Below are 23,579 nucleotides of genomic sequence, written 5' to 3'. Positions count from 1 at the left end.
TTGTAAAGCTAGTGAAAAGTAATAAAAAAATCAAGAGTTATGGGTTAAGGCCCCCACACAGTGTTAGGGTAGAATCTCCCTTGTGATACTAACTACTACTTCCTCCATTCCATAATACTTGCTATTGATAGTGACATTTTTCCACACAAAATGTCACACTCAGTAGCTAGTATTATAGAACGGAGGAAGTATTAGATAATATCCTCAAAGTAAGGTCTGTCTTTCTACATGGAAACTAACTCATGGAAAGGAGTAAACCAATGATAGGAGGCTATGTAAAGGGCAATGGTGACTCTATCAATAAATATATAGGAAAAGGTCTGAGACTACAAAATAGCTTAATAGTACACATCGAAGTCAACATAGATAGCCCTTATAATTGAAGGTTCCCCTACTCTATGACAATCACTTGCTATATATATATTCACATTCTCCACCATTAAGGTATCTTATATTTTGCGCATTAACTCTTTTTTATGTTATTGAGTATCAATCATTCAGATAATAACATTTACTCTTGCTTTTACACTTCAATTGAATAACTTTATTGAAGGCGTCACGTCATAAATAGACCATAGTTCATTCATCCAAGCTAAGCACAACAATGCACTAGGAATTAGGCATTCGTGGTATTCATTTTGTGCATTTACCGACATAATCCTTAGAGGTGATCCCAGAAGTCATCATTCTAAACGGTCATATTACAAGGAAGATGAGACGGTAAAGACAAACTTCTTTCCAACAAACATTCTTATACACACTCCGTCCTAACCCCAAGCATAAAACCGATTTGTGGTAACATAAAGTGTCCTCCAATAAACCTCAAAAGTCTTAATGGTATAATCAAAACAGTTAACACTTATGGTCCGTCGCATTGCTAATTGAACATAATAATCTATGCATTATGCGTCGAAGAATGAACTACAATGCAGTTCTAATCAATTCATATCTAGAAGTACTCATAAACAAGTTTAAATCTATATTTTACATATAATAATATAAAAGTAAATATAACCTACTCTAATTACAAGATTGGATGCGGAGCAAAGATTATTAAGGTCCAATTTTTTGAGGAGTATAATTATTTTGAAATAAAGCCCTTTACGAATGGTTAAACAAAATTGCATCAACCGTAAAAATAATTAACACCAAAATGTATAATTACATTTTAAATTGAAATAGTTTATGCTTGAATATTTGCTCATAAACAATAATAGCAAGATGCACAACTCATCTCATAATCAAACGAATTTATTAAAAGCGAAAAATTAAGTATGAAATGCAAAATTTAATTATAAAAAATTTATATAAAACTAATTCGAGGCCCCTGAATTTTAAAGGCCTCCCGAATATGCTTAGAATCCGCCATGTACAAGATTATGATTGATATAACTATACTAAGAATATTTAACTTATAACTTATATAGAAGACTACTATATAACTTGTAGTTAAAATTGATACAAAATAAATAATTCCCCTAAAATCATAAAAAAAAAAAAAAAAAAAAAAAATTGCATATAAAATGCCATAGACAATAAAGAAGATTAATTGTGGTTATATAGTAGTAGTAGTAGTCTAATCATCATCCTGTGTTGTTTTGTTCTCTCTCAAAAATCTACTAAGAGTTATATATTTTTGCTTGAACTACTCTACAATAATTTGTACAATTAGACATGATTTTATATAAAGTTGGTTGTAATCAACGAGATATTTCTGACTTAGTTGTAGCATAACCTAGCTGCTGCTCCATTTCCCAGCTTAGCTTTGGCGTTGTATCGTAGTGTTTTGGAACGTAGTCCTACACAACCAAGTATATATGTGCTCGGTTAAGCATATTGTCACATGCAAAATTCAAAATAATTTTAAAGGTTGCAAAAAGTTTGGCAGCTTTGTTAGTATAATGAACAATAATATAATAATGTTAAAACTAACTTTTAAAAAAGTTTATAGATAGTACTTGCTATCTAATGTTTAAGTGTTGATCCGTCTATAGTTAAACATCTCACAATCACCAATATTATAGAAGATATATCATTTCGATATTATCTTTCAATGTTTAATTCTTGTGAATCTATTTGATTGATTGTGCACGTATTTCTTTTCTCTCTTTAAAGCATGTTTGAATTTGGTGTAAATATTTAAGAGGTAAAAAAAAGTCAAAGTAATAAAACAAAGTTCATAAATAAGAAATTAGTGCAATTTGATTGTTGTAGAGGTGGGAGAATGTTTGCAAAGTAATAAAAAAAGAAGGGAGCTCTCAATTTTATGAGGTAAATATTTACTCTAGGGATGGGTGGGGGATTGTATTACCTCCATGGCTCCATAATAAGGGAAATCATCTTCTTTTTCCTTTATTATTTTTATTTCATGCTCATTTCACCTTCTTCTCAACTACCTCAACTACCTCAACTATTTCAAATGCATTTTTACTTGCTTTTATTTTATTAGTTTGACTATATTTTATCCCTTAAATATTTATTTTCAATCCAAGCATGCCATTAAAAGGATACAGATGTAATTTGTTCGCTATTTTTTCTTCAGATTAATTTTATACAAGATAAAGAGTAAATTACTATGACCATGATCATGACCACGCCAACATGGTTAATCGTGAAGGTCAAGCAATCAATAATCTTAAATAAGGAAGAGCTTAAAGTGTACATACCTCAAGTTTAGACATTAGTTCATGGGCAGTTGGGGCAGACACAATTATATTACGGGCAGCTGGAGTTACGAAACCCTCATCAACAGCCTTGTCTATAAAGGACAATAATGAGTTGTAATACCCATCAACGTTTAATAAGCCCACCTGCGTTATTCATATTTTTATATTTAGTAAACCATCACTTTTTAATAATAGGAAACATTTATATGAAGTTATAAGAGAAGCAAAATTTTATCACCAATTTTTTTTTGATTATTATTAATTTTTGCAAACACTTTTTGTAATTTAGTTTTAACTATTAAGTTAAGCTAGATTTATTGTCAACGTCAGCATATAATAAAGGAAATATGAAGTACACACTTCATAAACCAATGACATATCATCCTATATTATCATATTAAATTGAGTTAAACTTATTGTCAATATCAACATACAATCACAAAAACATGGGGTGTACAAACTTCATAAACCAATAAAATATCATTTCATTACCGTATAAGAATGAAAGAAAATGTTTCAATCTTATAAAGTGTAAGTCTTTTTTAATTCATCGATATGAGACAGAACATCATAACATTAACCAAATCTACTAGAGTTAGTATTATCTCTATTTTAATATTTTGTATTAAAATAAAAAGAATCATGATGGTAGGGGTGAGGGATAAGTTGTTCATGTAAAACATGAGAGTTCGATTATTTTATTTTATATATTGAAGATTTCCAAGTTAACTAGATACTCTAAACTAAACAATAATTTGGAACAATATAAAAAGATATATATATATATATATATATATATATATATATATATATATATATATATATATATATATATATATATATATATATATATAATAAAGCTAAAATATTAGTATTCACTTTATTATTTTAGATTAACATCATTTAATTTAAAAGGCTGTTTATATTTATGAGTTAAATGATGATGGCACATAGGGAGTAATTTATAGCACGGAAAATTAGAGTTCCAATTGCTCGAGTCTATTCCAAGCTCCCTGGATATCCAACATCCGCCAAGCCTATTAATACTTCTATATTAATTTAGCAAATTGATATAATTAATGAAATATTATTCCAATATGACAAGTTATCATGATGTGAGGCCTTACATCACCTTTTTCATTTAAAAATTATTTCCCAAAATTAGTGGAGAATTAGCTAGCTTTATAATTTTTTAAAAAATTGTCTCATATTCTTAAAAGTTAGATATTTTAATTGGTAAGTGAGTATTGAACAAAATTATATTGTTACAATTATAATTTTTTATTGTTGAAAAAATGAAGAACATAATAAAATTAGTTGTTAATCTTCCTTCATTTTTATTTATATGTCAATTAGAATAATTAATATGTTCTCAAAATTGTTTTTACTCAAGAAATAATGAAAAATTATTTTAGGAGAATTATTAAATTGAAAAATCCTACATACACATATTTAAAAAGATAATAGGTTAGTATTAAATTGAAAAATCTTACATTCAATTTAAGCTGTTCTCTAAAATCGTGATTTTAGAGAACAACAATAAATTAAATTTGAATTAGTGTGAAAATTAATACAAAACATAGTAAATTACCGGTTTTTCGTGAATTCCTAGCTGAGCCCAGGTGATGACTTCGAGTAATTCTTCCAAAGTGCCATAACCTCCTGTAAATTAATGCTAATTAAATAATTAATACATTCCACATATATAGTAAATGATGAAAAAAAATTTCATTTAAAGTAGAATTAGGCATATAATGATTATGCATATTTATTATTTGTATTTATTTTTTAAAATTGTATTTAATTATTTTATCAAATTATTTAATTATTAATTGCCATCCTAAGTAAACTATTTAGTGAGAAAATGTATTTAAGAGCGTAAATCATTAAATATTAATAATTGTAACTTTGTTGTGAGCTAACTAGATGAGGACAATCCCATTCAAACACTTAACATTAATGCTAAATAATTAAATAATCTCATTTTTTCCGTACAAGTATTTCATAATATTTCATACTTTTTCTATTCAATTAATTTTTTGTGTCTTGCTAGCTTTTTCCAAGACCCACTACCACTTTGTCTACTTGCTTTCATGATTTTACCTTTTTGTCTATTCTTGAATTTCAAACATCTTTGATAGGATTGATTCAACTAACTTCTTCCTAGATGATGAGCTATTATACTTTTAAATGAAAATTAATATATTTATATTATATAACTAAAAGGTATTACCCTCAGCTAATATACTTTTACTATATCATTCTTTGCATTTTTATTTTTATTTTATGATTACAGTTTTAAGAAAATAGATTACCATTAACTATGTATTATATAAACTTTTATGATAAAAAAAATATATAAATAGATAGATACTAAACATTTAACCATAAATACTAAACATAAAAGTTTATAATATATATATATATATATATATATATATATATATATATATATATATATATATATATATATATATATGAAAAAGAATCATTTAAGATTGTTTGGACATGTCTAAACTTAGAAATTAAGATGGTTGAAAGTCGGAATGATGAATAGAGAAGAAAATCTCGGTGGACTACCATTAGATTTGATTTATTTTTTATGTAGTCGACTCCAATCTTTTGTTATTAACACCCTAGCTTTGTTAATGTTGTTTTTTTAAGTTTAAGTTGATGTTAACTTAAATGGAATTATAACATAATTTTTAATTATAATAAAGTAATGAGTTTTTAGTTTTTGCTTTTACATTTTTGTAAAATAAAATTATTAAAATTTTAATTTTATTATAGGGCCTCTAGATTTTAAGTTTAAAACAAGGCTTTAAAAATGTTTAAAACTACCCTAATGCATACTTATGTGTGGTAAAAATGGTCCCTAATTTTACCTGGTAAAGCAATGAAAGCATCAGCTTGACGAGCCATTTCTGCTTTTCTTTGATGCATACCGGATACAGGTCTAACTTCTCCAATTGTTCCACCAGTTATCTGTTGAGTAACAACTAACAACACCATCAATATATATTCTTGATTGTTTTAAAAAAAATTAAATTAATTACGTCATGTATTGAAATATCAAAATTAGCTATGGAATTAACAATAAAACAAACTAGTTATGGAAATCTCTACTTGTACATAGAAATTGGAAGTGTACAAATATGGCCCCAAGTTCAACCAAGAGAAAGAGTTACAAAGAACCAGCGAATCACATGTGGAGTCATACATCAATCATGTATGTTTCTTTGGATTGTTGTTAGGACTAACCTTGTTTCTTGTGGCAATTGTTTTGGTAAAAAAATATTAACAGATGGCATCACATGACAAGGACTATATTTATGAGTTGTATGAAAATATTTTTTAGTTGTTTTGTTTGAATAGATGAAAATTATTGATTTATTTTATCTTTTAAGTTAATTATATAAATTAGCTGATTAAAGAGATGTTTGGTAAAATTAAATATTATTTATTGATTATTTATCAAAGAAAAAATAAACAAACAAGTCAAAAATCAATAAAAAAAAAGCTAATCAAATTAGCCTTTTTATTTGGCTTAAAAGCTAATTACAAAAAAAGTTATTTGATTTTTTGATTATTCAAAGGATAAAAGTTAAAAGCTAATAAAAACTCCGACCTATTCATTTACCAAACACTTGATTATTAGCGGAAAAGTATAATTTTGTAACATTTAAAAAAAAAAACTATTGTGTCACACGAAACACATAATTGAGGTGTGTATACGGACGAAGGCCAAGCTGATTTACTAACACGGAGTCAAATTAACCATATGTTTTTTTGAGTTGACAGGATTAATTAATTAATATTAAAGGTGAATATTTCTTTAATTCAAGCATATTCCAAGTTGACTATTCCAGGTGTTTGTTTTCTTGCCATGCATCTAACATGAACTTTGACTGTTTTAAATAAAGGTTTGTTTGAGTTAAAATAGTTATTGTACACATTGATGGCTATGTGTTAGAATATATCACACATACATTCTATGACTCTGTAATTATGGTATATAATCAAGTTTAGTAAGTATATATTTTAGCATAATCCTAGCCTAGAATAGAGCTAAGAGTTGCCGAATATATCTCGGTAGTTTTTGTATATTATTTCACAAAAAAACTTAATGAGAGATCAGCATTCAAACTCTTTCATGGTATCATAGTCCTCTAAGATCCTATATATTCTAACACTATGAGATTGATTTGTAAGTAACTATAAGTTAAATTTGTAATGATAACTTATCAACATTTAAAAGAAAAGATAAGTAACTATATATATATGTGTATGTATATATATGTGTATATATATATATCTATATATATATATATATATATATATATATATATATATATATATATATATATATATATATATATATATATATATATATATATATATATATATATATATACCTTAGAGGCATATAGATGTAAAATATAAAGATATATGAGTAAATATTTTTACATAAAAAGCTAAAAGATTGTATATTAATCCAAAATGTAAAGTATGTACACATTATACAGTTAATCATTAAATTATAGGATCCAAAGATCATTAATGTTCATTTATTAATGTATATAATCATCAAAAATCATTACACATTTTTTTTGCTTAATTTTGTGATTATATGAGAAAATAATCATGTATGTTAATATACAATACAAAAATTATTAATATTCAAAGATTAGTAATAGCTATCAAACTTATCAATGAAGTTAGTAGTTAACTATTTTTTAAATTTAATTAAATAATATGAATTTCTTTTAAAATAAATGTACAAAAAATTAAAAGAAATTAAAGGAGTTAGTAGTTAACTATTAAGTTGAAGCGAGATTTAATAAAAAAAAAATAAAAAATAAAAAAATTAAGAAGCTAGAATTGATTCCATAACACAACTTAAAAGTTGATAATTACCTCCTTAGGCATAAGCGTCTTGGGGATAACACTGCACATTATAAAATAAAGATAAATTATTAATTAACATATAAAATATTAACGTTAGACTTGGTAAACAGAAAAATAAATTAAAAATTAGAGTACATTGTAATTGGTTTTCTAATTATACTTTCAAAATAAATATATAATATCTTATAATAAATTAGCTATTGCATTATTGTACTCCCTCTGCATCCTAAATAAGTAACATTTTGTTTTTAATATCAAATGTTAAATTTAGTACGAACATACAAAGTATAACATTATAATTGTTTCAAGTAGTATTATATTTTGATTAATAATCTATAATAATTTATGTCACGAGATTGAAACTAGTTTATTAAATATAAAAAAATTATTAAAAATAAATTAATTTTTAATTCATCAGTTGTAAATAATCTCATATTTAAATAATTATATAGTAATTTAAAATTTGTTATATATTTGCTTTTAGCGTATCTAGAAATCTGAACACACACAGCCCCATTTTCCGAACCACCGCATCCCCACCTTTTCCCTTTTACACTAGGTATGTTGGTAGCAAATACATATTGATAATGAGATTATTAGAAAACAACTAATATATAAATAAGATTATTCAGAGCGAATTAGTAATATTTTATTTTTCTTATCAAATATTAATTTTGGTATGAACATTTAACTCTTTTAATCCAATAAAATATATATATATATATATATATATATATATATATATATATATATATATATATATATATATATATATATATAAAAGAATTTATGATTAATAATCTTTAATATTTTATAAGTTCTTAAAATAATAGGAGTAATTAATTTTGAATGGTTAAATATTAATAATGGAGAAAAGAGAAATAATAATTACCCCAAGACATGACGACCTCCATTATAGACAGCTTGAGAAACCAAGCCCATTAATCCAATGCTTCCTCCTCCATAAACCAAGTCTATGTTTCTTTCAATCTGTACAATACCATTTCACAATCAATCAATACAAAAATGAAAATTCGCAAAAATCATAATATAAAATCGTAAATATAATTTGTTGAAATTATAAATTAACAATTTAGTTGAGTTAATCATTTTGCGAATGAAAAATAACATAATATAATTTAGTTGGTAGTAAACCCAAGTAAATAGAAAATATTATTACATCAAAAAAAATATTTAGAAGATAATATTCACATAATTTAGGTGCTCTGTTTTCATAACAGAGGAACTACCTATCTATCTATTATTACAAAACTAAAACGTCATAAAAAATATATACATTAAATACTGTTAAATAAATCTTTGATTTTGTATATATACGTCACCATGTACGTATTTATATTTGCTGGAATGTCTTACAAAGGTTTGACAAAAAATTTTTAGAAACACAATATTTTACTTAACACTATTAATCCTAAGAAGATGCACTCGAGCAAAGATAAAATTTATATATCAAACATTATAACAACACCACCGAAACCATTAATATTTGATCCACGTGAGAAATTATTGCTAATTAAAAATTTTTAATTTATTTAGTTTTACTGATTAATACTAATTTACAATTAAAAAAACCAACTTGAAAAAAACTTATCAGTGAGTACTAAATAATAAGTAATTTTAATAGAAAAATCTTTTAATAAATTTAATGGTTATGTTTATTTTTTTCAATCATTTAATTCTGTATCTAATATTTATTACCATTTAAAGAGGTTAAATGAGGCATTAATACAATATCAAAATAAAATTTGATGAGTAACTTTGATTAAAATTTACACATAAATAGATAATGGAAAGAAAAGAAAAGAAAAAATACGAGTTGATTAGCAAGTTGGATAGCAGCAAGCTGATAATTGGGATTTTTGCCGGGACTGCTACCACAAAACACACAAATTCTCTTAAACTTGGAAGGTCTACTTGAAGATTTCTTCATCACTTTCAGAGTTTGTTGGTTTTGTTTTTCCATAATTGGAATTGTATAAAGTTGTTTTTATTTGTTTGGAGATTGATGAGAGTGAGACTAATGCTAAGAAGAGGCTCCATCTCCATTTATTTATATATTGCTATGTGTAAACATACATTTATCCTTCTCTACACGTCTCTAATTATTACTACTATTATCATCTCTCGTGGGCTACTTCTTTTCGTATTAACCATTTATTTATTTATTTATCTATTTATTATTATTATTATTATTATTATTATTATTATATTTGTGGGTTATTTTATTTTCATTATTTGAACGTGATACAATTAATTATCGATTAAGTCAGAATTAGTCCAATGATGTGTCTTAAGAAAGATTATTGTTGGGATGATTGGGCATTTGTCCTTACTATCAAGCCAATCTTGTAATAAATGGACTCTTCAAAATGCCCTTTAATCTGCATAGTATACAATGGTTAAAATTTAAAAGGGTCGGTAAAGATTTTTAGGAGACATTTTCAAATGCCCAAGTCAGTGTTTAAACCAAATGTTTGTCTAATAAACCCTTTCTCAAGTCTACGGTGACTCTTAGCTTGGAGGATAATATTAGGCTTTTTGTAGCGTGAGGTATAAGTAATTAATTTAACAAACAAGCTGAGTTTGTCCTATTGAATAAATACTCATCAATGTTTTTAATGATTTAAGAACTATTGAATGTAGTTCGCTCTCAATAAATATTGTTTCAGGATCAATATATGTTGAGAGTAGATGCTTGGATTAATTTGAATAACTATTACGTTGTTAATAATGTATTGTAGATGTATTTATTGGATAACTTCACAATTAATGCATTATCTTTTTATATTTCTTTTAATTACCCTTCCCTAAATATTAAAATAACCCTGAATTATCAAATGATATTTTTAACTCTGAATTAGTTACCCTTAAGAAGACACATACAATTTTGATATTCCAACATCAAGTCTCTATTAATAAATGGATGTTGTGGTATATTATGTTGGTCCAAAGAAGAGGAACCTTCTCCCAAGGAGGGAAGGAGAAGGGAGTGTTGTGTAGGCCCCTTGTTTAAAGTGTGCATGTGTGTGTGGTCTTTCATTTATGAGGAAGACGGTGTTAATGTGACACTTGATTTATTTTGTATTCGTGCACCAAAATATGAATTATTGATTCATTTTAAATTATTATTATTATTATTATTATTATTTTAATTTTTAATTATTTTTTATATATCATTGAAAAAAGCTTTTACAAGAAGTTGATAGAAAGCCGAGCAACAAACTGAGCACCCACACTCTTTTGGATACAAAAAGATAGTCCATGATAAATGTATGCCCTGAACTTAGTGTTACTTGAGTTACTCGAAGAAAACGATGCAACCCCTGATGACAATGTTACTTGAGTTATTATTATTATTATTTTTTTTTTAATTATTATTATTATTATTATTATTATTTTGGAAATTAAGCAGAATATATTAACTCAAAAAAAACCTTTTACATTTTAGGCTATAAAAGAAAAAAAAACACCTCTCAAAACACAAAGGGAAGCAACACACTACTAGCAAAAGACCAACTAAGCAAACAACCAACACAAAGGAAAATAACAAAGCAACTACTAGCCACACTAAATAAGGAGACTAGCTTTCCTATCATCCTTACGTCTCGAAGCAACAAAGAAAATGACTTTGTTAGCAATTTGACGAGGCATTAAATCCTTTTGCCCAAAAATCCTAGCATTCCTCTAAAGCCAAACCTGATATAATAACTCCGTCAAAACCATCACAGTATACCAGCTTTGGAGTATTTGCGTTTGCACAACTTGTTCATCAACTGCACCGTACTCTCAAAAGAAGAAGGCCAAGGAAACGAGATATGGTGAGAGACATACTGGTGAAACTCCTGAATGAATCTGCAACCATGGAAAAGATGATCCCTATTCTCCAAAGCATGCTGACAGAGAACACAAAGTGCATCATAATTGATTCCCCACTTATTGAGTCAATCTTTTGTAGGCAACCGGTTCCGAAGGATCTGCCACAAGCAAATGACACTCCGAGGCAAAACCTTATTATTACACCACAAGAATCTCCAAAGAGGTTTAGGCCTATTAGAGAGCCTATGAAGATAAGCCTCCTTCACCCTGAAATAACCATTCACAACCCATTTTCTAAGCTCATTCCAATCAGCAATCTACTTCCTACTCTCAATAATACGAGTTAGCATCCAAGATGTCGTACTAGGGACACTGAACCGCATAATGTTAGCCCCTTTGATATAATAATCATGAGCCCACTTAATCCATAGTCTATCATGCTTTGACAAAAGATCCCATAAGCTCTTAAGAAGAGAAACATCATTCCAAATTTGGAGATTACCAATATCCAACCCCCCAAAAGATCTAGGCAAACAAACATGCTCCTACGCAATCCTAGGCTTAGAACCTTTTTGGCTATCAAAAGACCAAATAAATTCATTACACACCTGTTCTACCATGGAGATAATCCTTCCGGGTAGCACAAAAATATGGGCCTAATAAGAGTGCATGCCCTGAATAGTGCTATTAACCAACTGGACACGACCAACCATAGAAAGCTTCCTGCTAGTCCAATGTTTAATCCTAGCAGTGATCTTATCAACAAGGCTCTTACAATCAACAAAAAAGCAAGCCTTTTAGGAGACAAAGGAAAGCCAAGATACTTAAAGGGGAGATCCCCTTTAGGGACACCAATAGCATCAAGAATCTTTATTTCGTCGTCCTTATGACCCCAGCCAGATAGATAGCACTTTTACTAAAATTAATGTGCAACCCAGAGGACTTAGCAAAATCATCAATCACAACTTTAAGCATGCTCAATGAATGAATAACAGGCTTAGTAAAATAAGCAAATCATCAGCAGACATCAACTTCATAGTACCAGTCTTCTTGCACTTAGGATGATACTTAATCCCACTACCCTTCACTTTCCTCAACACCCGATAAAAGTATTTTATAACTATAACAAAAAAAATAGGAGACATAGGATCCCCTTTTCTTAAACCTTTCTTAGAAAAAATTGGTTTAATAGGAATACCGTTAATCAAAATTGAATAAGAGATAGAGGTAACACACCGCATAATCCAAGAGATGAACAAGAAGGCAAAACCAAGATCCTTCAACACAGACTCCAAAAACAGCGACTCAGTGAAATCGTAGGCCTTGGCCATGTCGATCTTAAGCATACACCTAGGACTGATTGAAGACCAAGTATATCCTCGAATGAGATCAGTAGCAAGGAGAATATTATCAATGACTTGTCGCCCTGGAATAAAACCAAATTTAGACATATCCACAATGTCACACACCACCTTTTTGAAGCCTGAAAGTAAGGATTTTTACAATAATCTTGTAAACAATTGAACAATAGGAGATAGGGCTGAAATCTTTGACATGAGAAGCATTAGCAACTTTCAGGAAAAGAGTAATAGCAGTAACATTAATAGGATTAAAGAAGATATTATCAGATAAGAATTCATTCACAGCATCCACAATGTCATGCCCAACAATGCGCCAAGCCTTCTTGAAAAACAAAGAGTTGAAACCATCCAACCCAGGGCTTTTAGTATCATCAATTCCATAAAGAGCAGCAACAACATCATCAGAAGAAATTGGCTTGATAAGCTATAGAGCTTGAGCCTGAGACAGCCGAGGATCATTCTGCATAGCCCTAAGATTCCAAAACCATAATAGTTACTAATTAATGTTGCATGTCAAGTTTCATGTGAAACAAACTTGACATTGTTTTTGCAAGTAACTAGTAACTTAAAAACCCTTAAAACGACTACTTGATACGTATTTCTCATATATGTCCATTTTTTCGAGCTTAACCATTTGAAAACTATGATAAATACCAATTAGTGTTGAATGTCCCATTTTGTATCAAACAAATCAAATTTGACCTAATATGTACAAGTTATGGCTTAAAAAGTTACTGATTAGTTTCACAAATCAAAATGTTAAAAATTCACCAGTACATTGGCTACTTTTTGGATTTCCAGATAGAAAATGGTCTATCTACTAAATCTCAAGCATCTTTATTATGAAAAATTGCAAAGTGCCTTGAATTGTATGGGCCTAAAATACATACAAATTTAATATATTTTTATGTCAAAAGGATTCTTATTAAAATATGAATAATATCGCCTTAAAAAGAATTAACATTATATATTAATTTTATTTAAAAAGCATAATTGGTTTCCATCAATTTAGATAAATAAACAAGATATTGAATGTAAAAGTTGTAGATTTGTTATATATTATCATAATTTTGTGTTTAAAAGTCTGTATAGATCTCCGTAAATATTGAAGATGGCTCTAGTTATCCAACAATGAGCATAGAAGTGATTTTAGGTGTGTACCAAAATGGATAGACATGTTTTAAATTTATGCAAAAGCTAATGAACATCCTTGATCCATTGGTTAATGATAATTATTATTATATTTTGAAGTGTATATTATAAAACATATTAAAAAGAAAAACTTGATACTTTCTTCGTTTTTTAGACACATCTTACTCAACTTTTGCACTATTTTTTACTTTATAGTATATTATAAATTGTGGCTATTATACGAGAAAAAAATAGTCATGCGAGACCTTTTTTATTAGTCTCGTCATATATTTTTATAATATTAATTTTTAATAATTTTTTGTAAAAGTTTAGATATAAGGGATTCGACAAACGCATTGGACTGCACTAGAAGTTTAATAAATATTGACATGTCATTTAGTGATAGATTCAAAATTTTATACTATATTAAGTAACATAATTAACGTTTATATAATTTATATATAATCTAATTTATTATAAAATTTATTATATGAAATTAATTTATATACTCCCTCTAATACACTAAAAATTGTCCCTTTTGAGTTGGGTACAAGAATTAAAAATTAAAGGGATCACATAAAGTGGTACTCCCATATGGTATTTGTGACATAATATACCCTTCAAATTTCAATCCATCATAGCTATCACTTAGAACATTTTTGTAATTATAAATAGTTCATTAAAACAATTTGTAAATATTATAACTTAAAATAGAAAAAGGACAATTAAAGTTAACTGATCAAATAAAGAAATAAACAATTATAGTAAATTGGAGAGAGTACTTATTAATAATCACCAATTCACCACGTGAATGTTGTTTAACAAGATACTGGGGGTGTTTGGCAATTGACTGTTGGTTGTTGGCTGTTGGCTTTTTAGTTGGCTTGTTTGACCAACTAGAAATGTTGGTTGTTTTTGTTGGCTTTAGTTGAAAAAGCTAGCTGTTTGTGGATATGTTTGGTATATTTTAGTATTGGCGGTTGGCTGTTTTTAGAGAAAAAATGGATCAACAAGCCAAAAGCCAACTAAAAAAGCTAGCTAAAGCAGCTTTTTTATTTTGGCTTAAAAGCCAGCTTTTTAGCTACTTTAAAAGCCATTTAGCAAACACTTTTTTAACTATTTAACCAGCCAAAAGCTAAGCAGAAAGCTAAAAACCAAACACCCCACTATCATATATTTTTCAGTCATCAATGATGATCAAACGGTGACATTAAAAAAACTTGGACTAATACAAGTACAAGCTAAGGAGGAAATCTTTATACCCGGTGTATCCAATTGTCATCCTATCTCTACTCTTTAAGTATATGCACTTCTTCCATTTGTCCTTTTTAAACCTTTTAATCATTACTCTTCACTAAATTAAGCATTAAGAGTAAATAACTTTTTCTTTTCTTTTCACTTTTTCACATATTTTCTTTCCAGCACTTCAAATTTCATTTATTGGTCGTCTTAATTACCCGTGGTAAAACACATGCAACATTCCACTTTAACAATGGCGGAGACAACAAATGTGTTTCACAAATTTTTACACGAGTGAGTCAGATCTCTTATAACCTTTTATTAGCTTGATTTAATGTATATTTAGTGCTTTAAAGTACTTATTTATAATTTTAAATTGATTATTTATAGTCTTAAAATGATCATTTTAGTCTTAGAATAATTATTTATTACTTTAAAGTGATCAATTAGAAAAAATAAGCTAATTATATGAATTCGTCTCATGATAATGCAGTGTCATACATGTTAAATTTGTTTTGGGGGCTAATTAATCAAAAAGTCAAGAAAAACTAAAGTGCTTTTAATATGTAAGTTCATTTTCAAACACTCTTTCCTAGAGCTGTTCAAATCTAACACGACCCGAAATCAAAAATTATCTGACCCGAAAATATGTTATTTTTTTTTAGTTTACTGAACCGGCATAATTCGAACCGATACTACACTCGAACCGATTGATGATCGAAAAGGGCAAAATCGAACTCGAACTGCAACCGAATTTTATAACCGACATATAAACGTTAACCGATGTTACCCGAACTCAATAGTGATCGACCCGAGTCAAATCTGACCTGAATTATGCACGAAATTGTATGCAACCTGACTAAAACCGATTAAGATCGAACTATTTTAAACCCGAACGGATACAAACCCAAACCGATTATTAATCGAACTATTATAAATCCAAATCAATTTTTCACCTAATTTCAGCAAATTAGGTCAAATTTCAGTTTTCTACTTATGATTTTTTGAATATTTGAAAACTAATTTCGAATATTGAAACATTGTAAACAAGATTATCTATAAATAAATAAGATTCCCCATGATATTGATATCAATTATAAAGCAATAAGCACATTAAAAAACCTTAGAAACATACTGAAGTGGAACAATACAAAAACTTAAATGTTTCTTCAACACTTCGATCTAAACTTATCTTGCTTTCTATTGCTAATTATATATTTCATGTTAGTAATCCACCAATTCTTCAAGCTTTAAACCCCAAAAATTTACATCCATCACTTATACATCCACCAAATTTAAATATACAAATATTAAGATTTTAACCCCTAAAATTTACATCCATCACTTATACATCCACCAAATTTAAATAAACAAATATCAAGTTTTTAACCCTAAAAATTAACATTCAATCAGCAACTATAAATAGTTATATATCCACCATAAAAGTATCATCCATCAAATGTACGTGAGTATGTCCACCATTAAACACTTTCTTCAAAACAAAATATAAAAGTTGACAACGAGCACCAAAATCTCTCACGTACTACTGCTTTGCTTGTGGTACCATATTTCAATCTTGAACAAAAACAAACAAAAAAAGTATTAAAAGAAAGTAATTAATTCTTATAAGAAAGATACAAAAAATAAACGCCTAAAATTTTGCTACCAGAATATGTATCACATGTCGAGTGAGATTATTGTGATGCCTATCAAGGTCAACAATCGCCGCATGTTCAGCAAGCTACCAACATGAATTATAGCAAAGAAAACATTTCTAAGTGCCTAATCCCAAGTAAATAAGGCTATTAGAAAGTTTCCTATAAGACTAAGACTCATGGATAACATTCACCCAACCCAATGACTATCAAGTTTCCATGTGACTTGTAAGGTTAAATTACTTGTGTCCATATTCCGTGTTTCAATTTGAGCCACATTCAGATCCATAAGAACCAACATCATTTGCAAGGCAACAATCAAGTGAACAAACCATAACTGAGTATATAAAGTACACGAAACACGAGTTATAATAAAATGACAATTAACTAACATTTATTTAAAAAATAAAATACGTACCAGATCCACTTGGACCCTGATCTCCCTTAGCATGCGATTCTACATCGGGGGCTAAGTCATTGCCAACAACTAATCCTACTTCATCAGGTTCTTCTTCTTATCCAAACAACCAATTACGAGTTAAAATCAAGGCTTCAACATGTCTTGATAAAAGGGATGCTCTCCATCTATTCAAAATTCTTCCTCCCATAAAAAAAGTTAATTCGGATGTAACTGTGGTTATTGGGATAGCCAATATGTCTTTAGCTATTTTAGACATAATTGGGTAAGTAGCTTGTTGGTCTTTCCAATACAACAAAATATCAAATTTCTAATCACCATGCATGTGCAAAGGTGATTCAAGGAATTTTTCCACTTCCGATAAAGTATTTGAAGAAAAAAGTAGTTCTTGAAAACCTTCAAAACTTTGTAAACAAACGATAAAACATATGAAACTTATTAATAGTAAAAATATTATAATGGAAAGACAAACTTATTGAGATAAAATATTAATAATAATAAATATATTGTTAAAAGGAGTTTAAAATTAAATAATACATACCTTATAGCCATCAAAATCACGAGAGCATGAACCAACTGATGCAAGATCTTCAGAATTAGAAGCTTGATGAGCTTTAGTCGATAAAGTAAGTGTAAACTTGTAATCATTGAAAAGATTGACAAGTCCAGAGCAAACCCTCACAATTTTTTGATAAATCTCATCCTCAGATTGATAAACCTTTCTAAAATGATGTTTTAGAAATGGAATCTTATGCCTAGGGTCAAACACCGTAGCAATAGACAAAATTAAAAAGGACTCGCCCCAATATTTCTCCAACTTCTCAAACATCTCATTTCCCATCCCTCTAATGCAAGTATCCTCACTTTCACAAGCACGTCGTAGGTGGTATTTTGCCTTACAAACTTGTTCAAAATATAGATTTGCAGTGGGATAATCTGACCCAGAGAAAAGATTAGTCATTTCATAGAAAGGTTGAAGAATAGAAGCCATGTTTTCAACAGATTCCCACTCACAATCAGTGAGCTTCAAGGTGTAGTCAGGGTTAGTACTACCAAAGCGATTCACCACAACTCTATAGTCAAGAGCTCGCTTCAACATTAGATATGTAGAGTTCCATCTCGTTACAACATCCAACCATAATTTCAGCGAAGAAGGTTTTTCTATCTGAGATACAAAATCTCTAAACCTAATCATCCTTGCCTCGGATGAATCAATGTACTTGACATTATCACGCACGAGTTTGACAGCAGGATCAATTGCTTTTAATCCATCTTTAACAATAAAATTCAAAATGTGCGCCGCACAACGAATATGAAAATGTGCACCATGACATGGAAAAGACGAATGGCCATTTAAGTATTCTTGTAAAAAGGGGATCATGGAATCATTATTGGTTGCATTGTCAATAGTCATGCACATAACCTTTGATTCAAGACCCTAATCCTTGATCATTGCATAAACAAGCTCATAAATCGCATGAACAGTGTGTGGGGGAGGGAAATGACGAAAATTAAGAACTTTCAACTTCAAACACCAGTCCTTGTCAATATAATGAGCCGTTAAAGTCAAGTATCCACGAGATGTGCAAGCTGTCCAAATGTCACATGTCAATGACACCTTGCTATCTAAATCCTTCAAAGTTTCAAATAATATTTTCCTTAACTTAGAGTTTTTCCTCATGCACCATCGAGTGAATGTGGATCGAGATATGTTCTTCACCTTTGGATTCAAGTAAAGATGCAATTTCCTTGTGAATTTGTGCTCAACCATGCTTAAGGGGTATCCATGGTACATAATGGCCTCTGCAAAAAGAGAACAATATTTTCTTTGATTAAAATCACCAATGAGATCACCATTTTTAGCAAGCCATTCTTGGTAAGGTTCACAAGTCTTGAGGTGATTTCTACAATTGGAGGTTCCATAGTGACCTTCGGCTCTATAGTCAGTATTCTTACAATGGCGATAAACAACATGTAATGAAATAACAACATTGTTATCATCCTTCTCGGCCACTATGGTAAAATGATCCCAAAATGGTGAGGTACGCTTTCCAAGTCCTTCAATATCCTTCTGAAACTCTGTTCTAGTTCGCCTTCGACCTCCAGCTAAAGAAATTCCACCTCTTCCTCTACTAGTTTTTGCACGTTTTGGTGGACGAATAGGACATTGGACAACTTGTCTAGGGTTCGAGTTCACATTCCTTGGAGTGGATACATTAGTTTGTTAGGATATTAGTAACTCATCTTGTCGTTGTTGTTCAATCATTTGTAACTCTTCAAACGCTTTTAATTTCAACAAAAGTAATACACATGCTAGTAATCTATCTCAATATTGAACACAATGCAAAACAATGATAAAGTACACAAAACATATAAGGTACTTGAACCATTAGATTAACAAATTACCCGTGTTAGAAATATTATCAAATTCAAAACCATTAGCTTCATTTGCCTCATTAGCATTCATCTTCCTACAATTAAGAATGAGGGATTGAACAAATTCAAAACCATCTTCTAATTTCAAAAGAAGTATTGAACATTGTTTGAACAAAATCATACACTAATTTCTGTTCTTGAAGCAAAACTCAATACTAGGGATATTGTCAATAAGGTTGGAGAATCAAAAATAATGTCAATAAGGTACACGACCACACATGACACATACCTAAGGGATATTGTCACTACAACAAAGTCATACACTAATTTCAGACGTCTAAACCAATAACGCTCTTTGTAAACAAAATATGATAACATTGCAAATGCCTTGATAAAACGCATATTATCTTCAAGAGTCACACCTCACAACGTAGTGTGGATATATTTATCTCGATCCTAGAAGTGCACATAATTTAATATCCCAATTTAGTATTTAATATTCCCAAAAAACATCATAGCAGATTCACCTAAGTGAGGCACACACCTTTTGAAGCTTAATAATTCAAGCAGACATAGCAAATGAAATTTCATAGCCAAAAAAAGTCTAAGAATAAGACCAATTAAGATCTATTAAAATGAAAACCAACACTAGTACACCACATAGTGCTCAAGAGAAAAAAGCTATTAAAGACCCAAATCAAACCATATTCAGATTACCAAAATTCATTCAAGCAATCAAGATCTCATCGAGATACGAATAAATTAGTCAGACAAAATCAAGAAAAAAAACACCAAATTATTTATTTTGGGTATTAATTAAACTTCAATTAAATGATAAATGGAGTAAGCGGGTAGAAAGAAGAAATTGAACTTGATTCTTGCGATTAATTTACAACAACCTTTCGAAACACATCAAAATAAATAAAATGAGAAACCTAAATCAGAAACCCATATAAAAGCAAATAAAAAAACAAACAAATTGATTAAAAAGACTGTTATAATTTAAAAACAAAAATGAAATGTTAGTTCACATCTTCTACTGGGTGCACAACTCCTCATCAAAACATATGATTAGTGAAATTTCCAGTTAAATTGACATGAAAATTGTAAACAAATTCATTAAGCTTCTCAACTCACTAATGGTGGTTAAGGGAGGAGAAGATGACGAAGGACTATTTGCAAGACCTAGAACAGATGATGAATTTGGAACTAGAGATGATATTCTGGATTTTTAATCAACAATAGATCTAGAATCCAACAAAGATGATGGATAGAACACAACACGGATGATGAAGATGGACAGAACAACGCAGTTTCAATGAGGACTGATTTTGTGATAAACATGATTGACAACCTTGAACAACTCTACATTTTCGGTAGGGCTTTTGTCAATGAAGGCTCTCACGAAGAAGATGATGCAAAAACGGTAGAGGAACTAGGGTTTTGCTTTGTGCGACTATGAGTGTGTGCGGCTATGACGGTGAAGAAACTAGGGTTTCTTCGACTGCCCTAATTGTTGGGCATGAGTGTGTGACGTCTATTCCTTTTTTTTTTTTTTTTTTTTGAAATAAGAGTGTGTTTATTTCTTGACCGCTGATCTGATATTAGTATTATAAATCCAACGCCTCAAACACCTTATTCGTGTGCTATCTTGATAATCAATAGCATTTTGTGCAAGTACAACTCATGGATTGCTAAGACGATAAGATCTCACACGTCTATATACAAAGATCAACGACTTAGAATAAGTGATGTATCAATTGAGTAATATATTCATCAAATTGGACAATTAGTTATCTAAAATAATTTATTTGAGTAATATTGTATATCAAATATTAAATATTTTTATTATTGAATTTGGTAAAATTGCATAATTTAGGCTATTTAATTCAATGTAACAAAAAAGGTGGAATATTAGTTTCATTTACTATAGTGTATAACTCTATAATAGAACGAATACAATAAGTCAACTTTGAATTACGATCGATTATTTATAGCCTATAAATAACTTTAGAGTATTCAAGATCAGTAATAACGTTGAGTTAACTGTCAATGATAGTCTATAACAATAAGATAGTTTGTGTAAGTGTCATTCACTCCAATAGGTCTAGTTCCGAACATTAATAATCTTTAAATTAAATACAATCAATTATTTGTGCAATAGATTAGAAGTTTAAAGTATTCAAGGTCACTAATAAGTATAAATACATAATATCAGATAGTAAAATGGTTATGATTACTTGATTAATCTAATTCACTTTATTAGAATAAGTTTCAATTATCAAATTTTGAAATACGATCGATTATTAGTGTAATAGAGTAATGTATATTCTAATAGCTTATACTCCTGCTAATTAAAAAAAATATCTCATTTGGAATTTGCATAAATTCTCCCTCTAGTAATATATTCTAATAAGTTAACAACTAGCCTAAAAAGAAATTAAGACAATTACTCTGAATTAGAGGGACTATTAGTTTAGAGTACTCAATAACACTAATAAGTCTAAAGTATTTAATAGCCTATATGATAGTTTACATTAGTTTCAAACAGACCAAGTTTCGATTATCGAGTTTTAATATTCAATCAATTATCAAAAGTAGCAACATCATGCATTGTTAAATAATAGCCATATATATATATATATATATATATATATATATATATATATATATATATATATATATATATATAGAATCAAATAAGAAGTATTTTAGAATGAGAAGAGTGAGAAGAATTTTTGTTTGATTTTGTTTGGTTAATATATATTATTATATTATTATAAGAAACATTCAAAATTGAAAATTTTCACTTACCATGTCTCATAATAACTAATGTATCACATTTAATTTCCTTCTATTCACTTTAAATGTCCTCATATAATTTTTCAACAATATTCATCAATCATTTTTATTATATAATTTGTTTTTAATCTACAAGTTAAAACATAATCAAGCAGAATCTTATTTAATTCGTCTTATTGTAAATTTATTTTATATCAACTTTTTATAATATTTACTCAAGCACAATTAGAGATATTTAAAATTGAAAACATATATTGACAAAAGTGCCAAAACCGAATAGGACATTTAAAGTGAATAGAAGGGAGTATAAAAAACTTACTTTTACATTATTTATTCGTCTAACATATTTTTCAGTTGTTTAATCTAATCATAACAGTTTTTATGACCTCCTATTAGTGAAGTATGACTTGCAAAAAAAAACAAGAATTTTATGTACAGATATACAAGTTTAACAATGCAACAAAAACAACTAAAAATTACTTTGAAGAATAATAAATCAAAGATGAGATTTTTATATTTTAGGAGTAATCAAAAGGTGATATTTTTATTAAAAGCTATGATAAATGAGAGATTTTTTATTTAAATTTTTTTCAATTTTTCCGTCTTTTATCCTTGCTAGCTTAACTTGATTTTCTAGGAATAAGAAGACTTCATTTGGTTATAAGAACACAACCTCACCCTAGCACAATTCAATTGGAAACTCTTTGATCGAGTAGACATCTCTTTTACACACCCTTACATTTACGTTTTAATGGTTCATTTTACTAAAAATGTTTCCACGTGTGGTCCGTATAGATTTTTTTGCCTAATAACACATTCATCCATCCAATAATTTATTTTAAATAGTAATAAATTGTTAACAATAACAGTTTAAAGATTTTGAAAAACTTCTTTGTATACAACACATAAATTTCACCACTATTATCACAAATTAAAATTTTCAATCCTTTTCAGCTATTCACTCTAGAAACTGCGACATATAATTATGTTTGACTATAAAAAGACTTAGGTAAATCCAAACTAACATATGATAGTTAGTGAGTCTAAACATTGCAATTAATATCTTATAACAAATGTTTGATCTAGATATAACAATATATAACCAGATCCCCGAAATGAATAACCAACAAGCATGTATCATTGCATAATCCTGTGGATTGATCCATATTTCTGAGTAGCAATATTA

General features: G+C 28.7%; 2 protein-coding genes across 3 annotated transcripts; both read right to left on the bottom strand.

The window, feature by feature from the left end:
- Positions 1 to 1,287: 1,287 nt before the first annotated feature.
- On the bottom strand, positions 1,288 to 9,679 carry LOC130798081 (probable cytokinin riboside 5'-monophosphate phosphoribohydrolase LOGL10). The gene is made up of 7 exons (XM_057660943.1): positions 9,409 to 9,679; positions 8,467 to 8,564; positions 7,584 to 7,614; positions 5,552 to 5,651; positions 4,258 to 4,328; positions 2,667 to 2,810; positions 1,288 to 1,799 (listed from the first exon to the last, which is right to left on the bottom strand). Exons 1-7 carry the CDS (start codon positions 9,556 to 9,558, stop codon positions 1,701 to 1,703), a joined length of 693 nt encoding a protein of 230 aa, XP_057516926.1. The 5' UTR covers positions 9,559 to 9,679; the 3' UTR covers positions 1,288 to 1,700.
- Positions 9,680 to 16,239: 6,560 nt separating this feature from the next.
- Positions 16,240 to 21,117, bottom strand: LOC130798079 (zinc finger BED domain-containing protein RICESLEEPER 2-like). 2 transcript variants are annotated; one of them, XM_057660941.1, is made up of 3 exons: positions 17,757 to 21,117; positions 17,216 to 17,394; positions 16,240 to 16,717 (listed from the first exon to the last, which is right to left on the bottom strand). In XM_057660941.1, the coding sequence occupies exons 1-2, from the start codon at positions 18,633 to 18,635 to the stop codon at positions 17,383 to 17,385; spliced, it is 891 nt and encodes a 296-aa protein (XP_057516924.1). In that variant the 5' UTR covers positions 18,636 to 21,117; the 3' UTR covers positions 16,240 to 16,717; positions 17,216 to 17,382. The 2 variants fall into 2 exon arrangements, with proteins under 2 accessions (XP_057516924.1, XP_057516923.1); XM_057660940.1 differs by having other exon boundaries at positions 17,216 to 21,117.
- Between the last annotated feature and the right edge of the window lie 2,462 nt (positions 21,118 to 23,579).

This window comes from Amaranthus tricolor, chromosome 13 (genome assembly GCF_026212465.1).
Source record: "Amaranthus tricolor cultivar Red isolate AtriRed21 chromosome 13, ASM2621246v1, whole genome shotgun sequence".
Taxonomy (NCBI): Eukaryota; Viridiplantae; Streptophyta; class Magnoliopsida; order Caryophyllales; family Amaranthaceae; genus Amaranthus; species Amaranthus tricolor.
This window is presented reverse-complemented; position numbering and strand designations above follow the sequence as displayed.

Coding starts and splice junctions, on each gene's coding strand:
- LOC130798079 (XM_057660940.1), bottom strand. CDS start 18,635: ATGTGCATGACTATTGACAATGCAACCAATAATGATTCCATGATCCCC.
- LOC130798081 (XM_057660943.1), bottom strand. CDS start 9,558: ATGGAAAAACAAAACCAACAAACTCTGAAAGTGATGAAGAAATCTTCA. Junction 2,811..4,257: donor TAGGAATTCACGAAAAACCG/GTAATTTACTAT, acceptor TGAATAACGCAG/GTGGGCTTATTAAACGTTGA. Junction 1,800..2,666: donor AACTAATGTCTAAACTTGAG/GTATGTACACTT, acceptor TTGGTTGTGTAG/GACTACGTTCCAAAACACTA.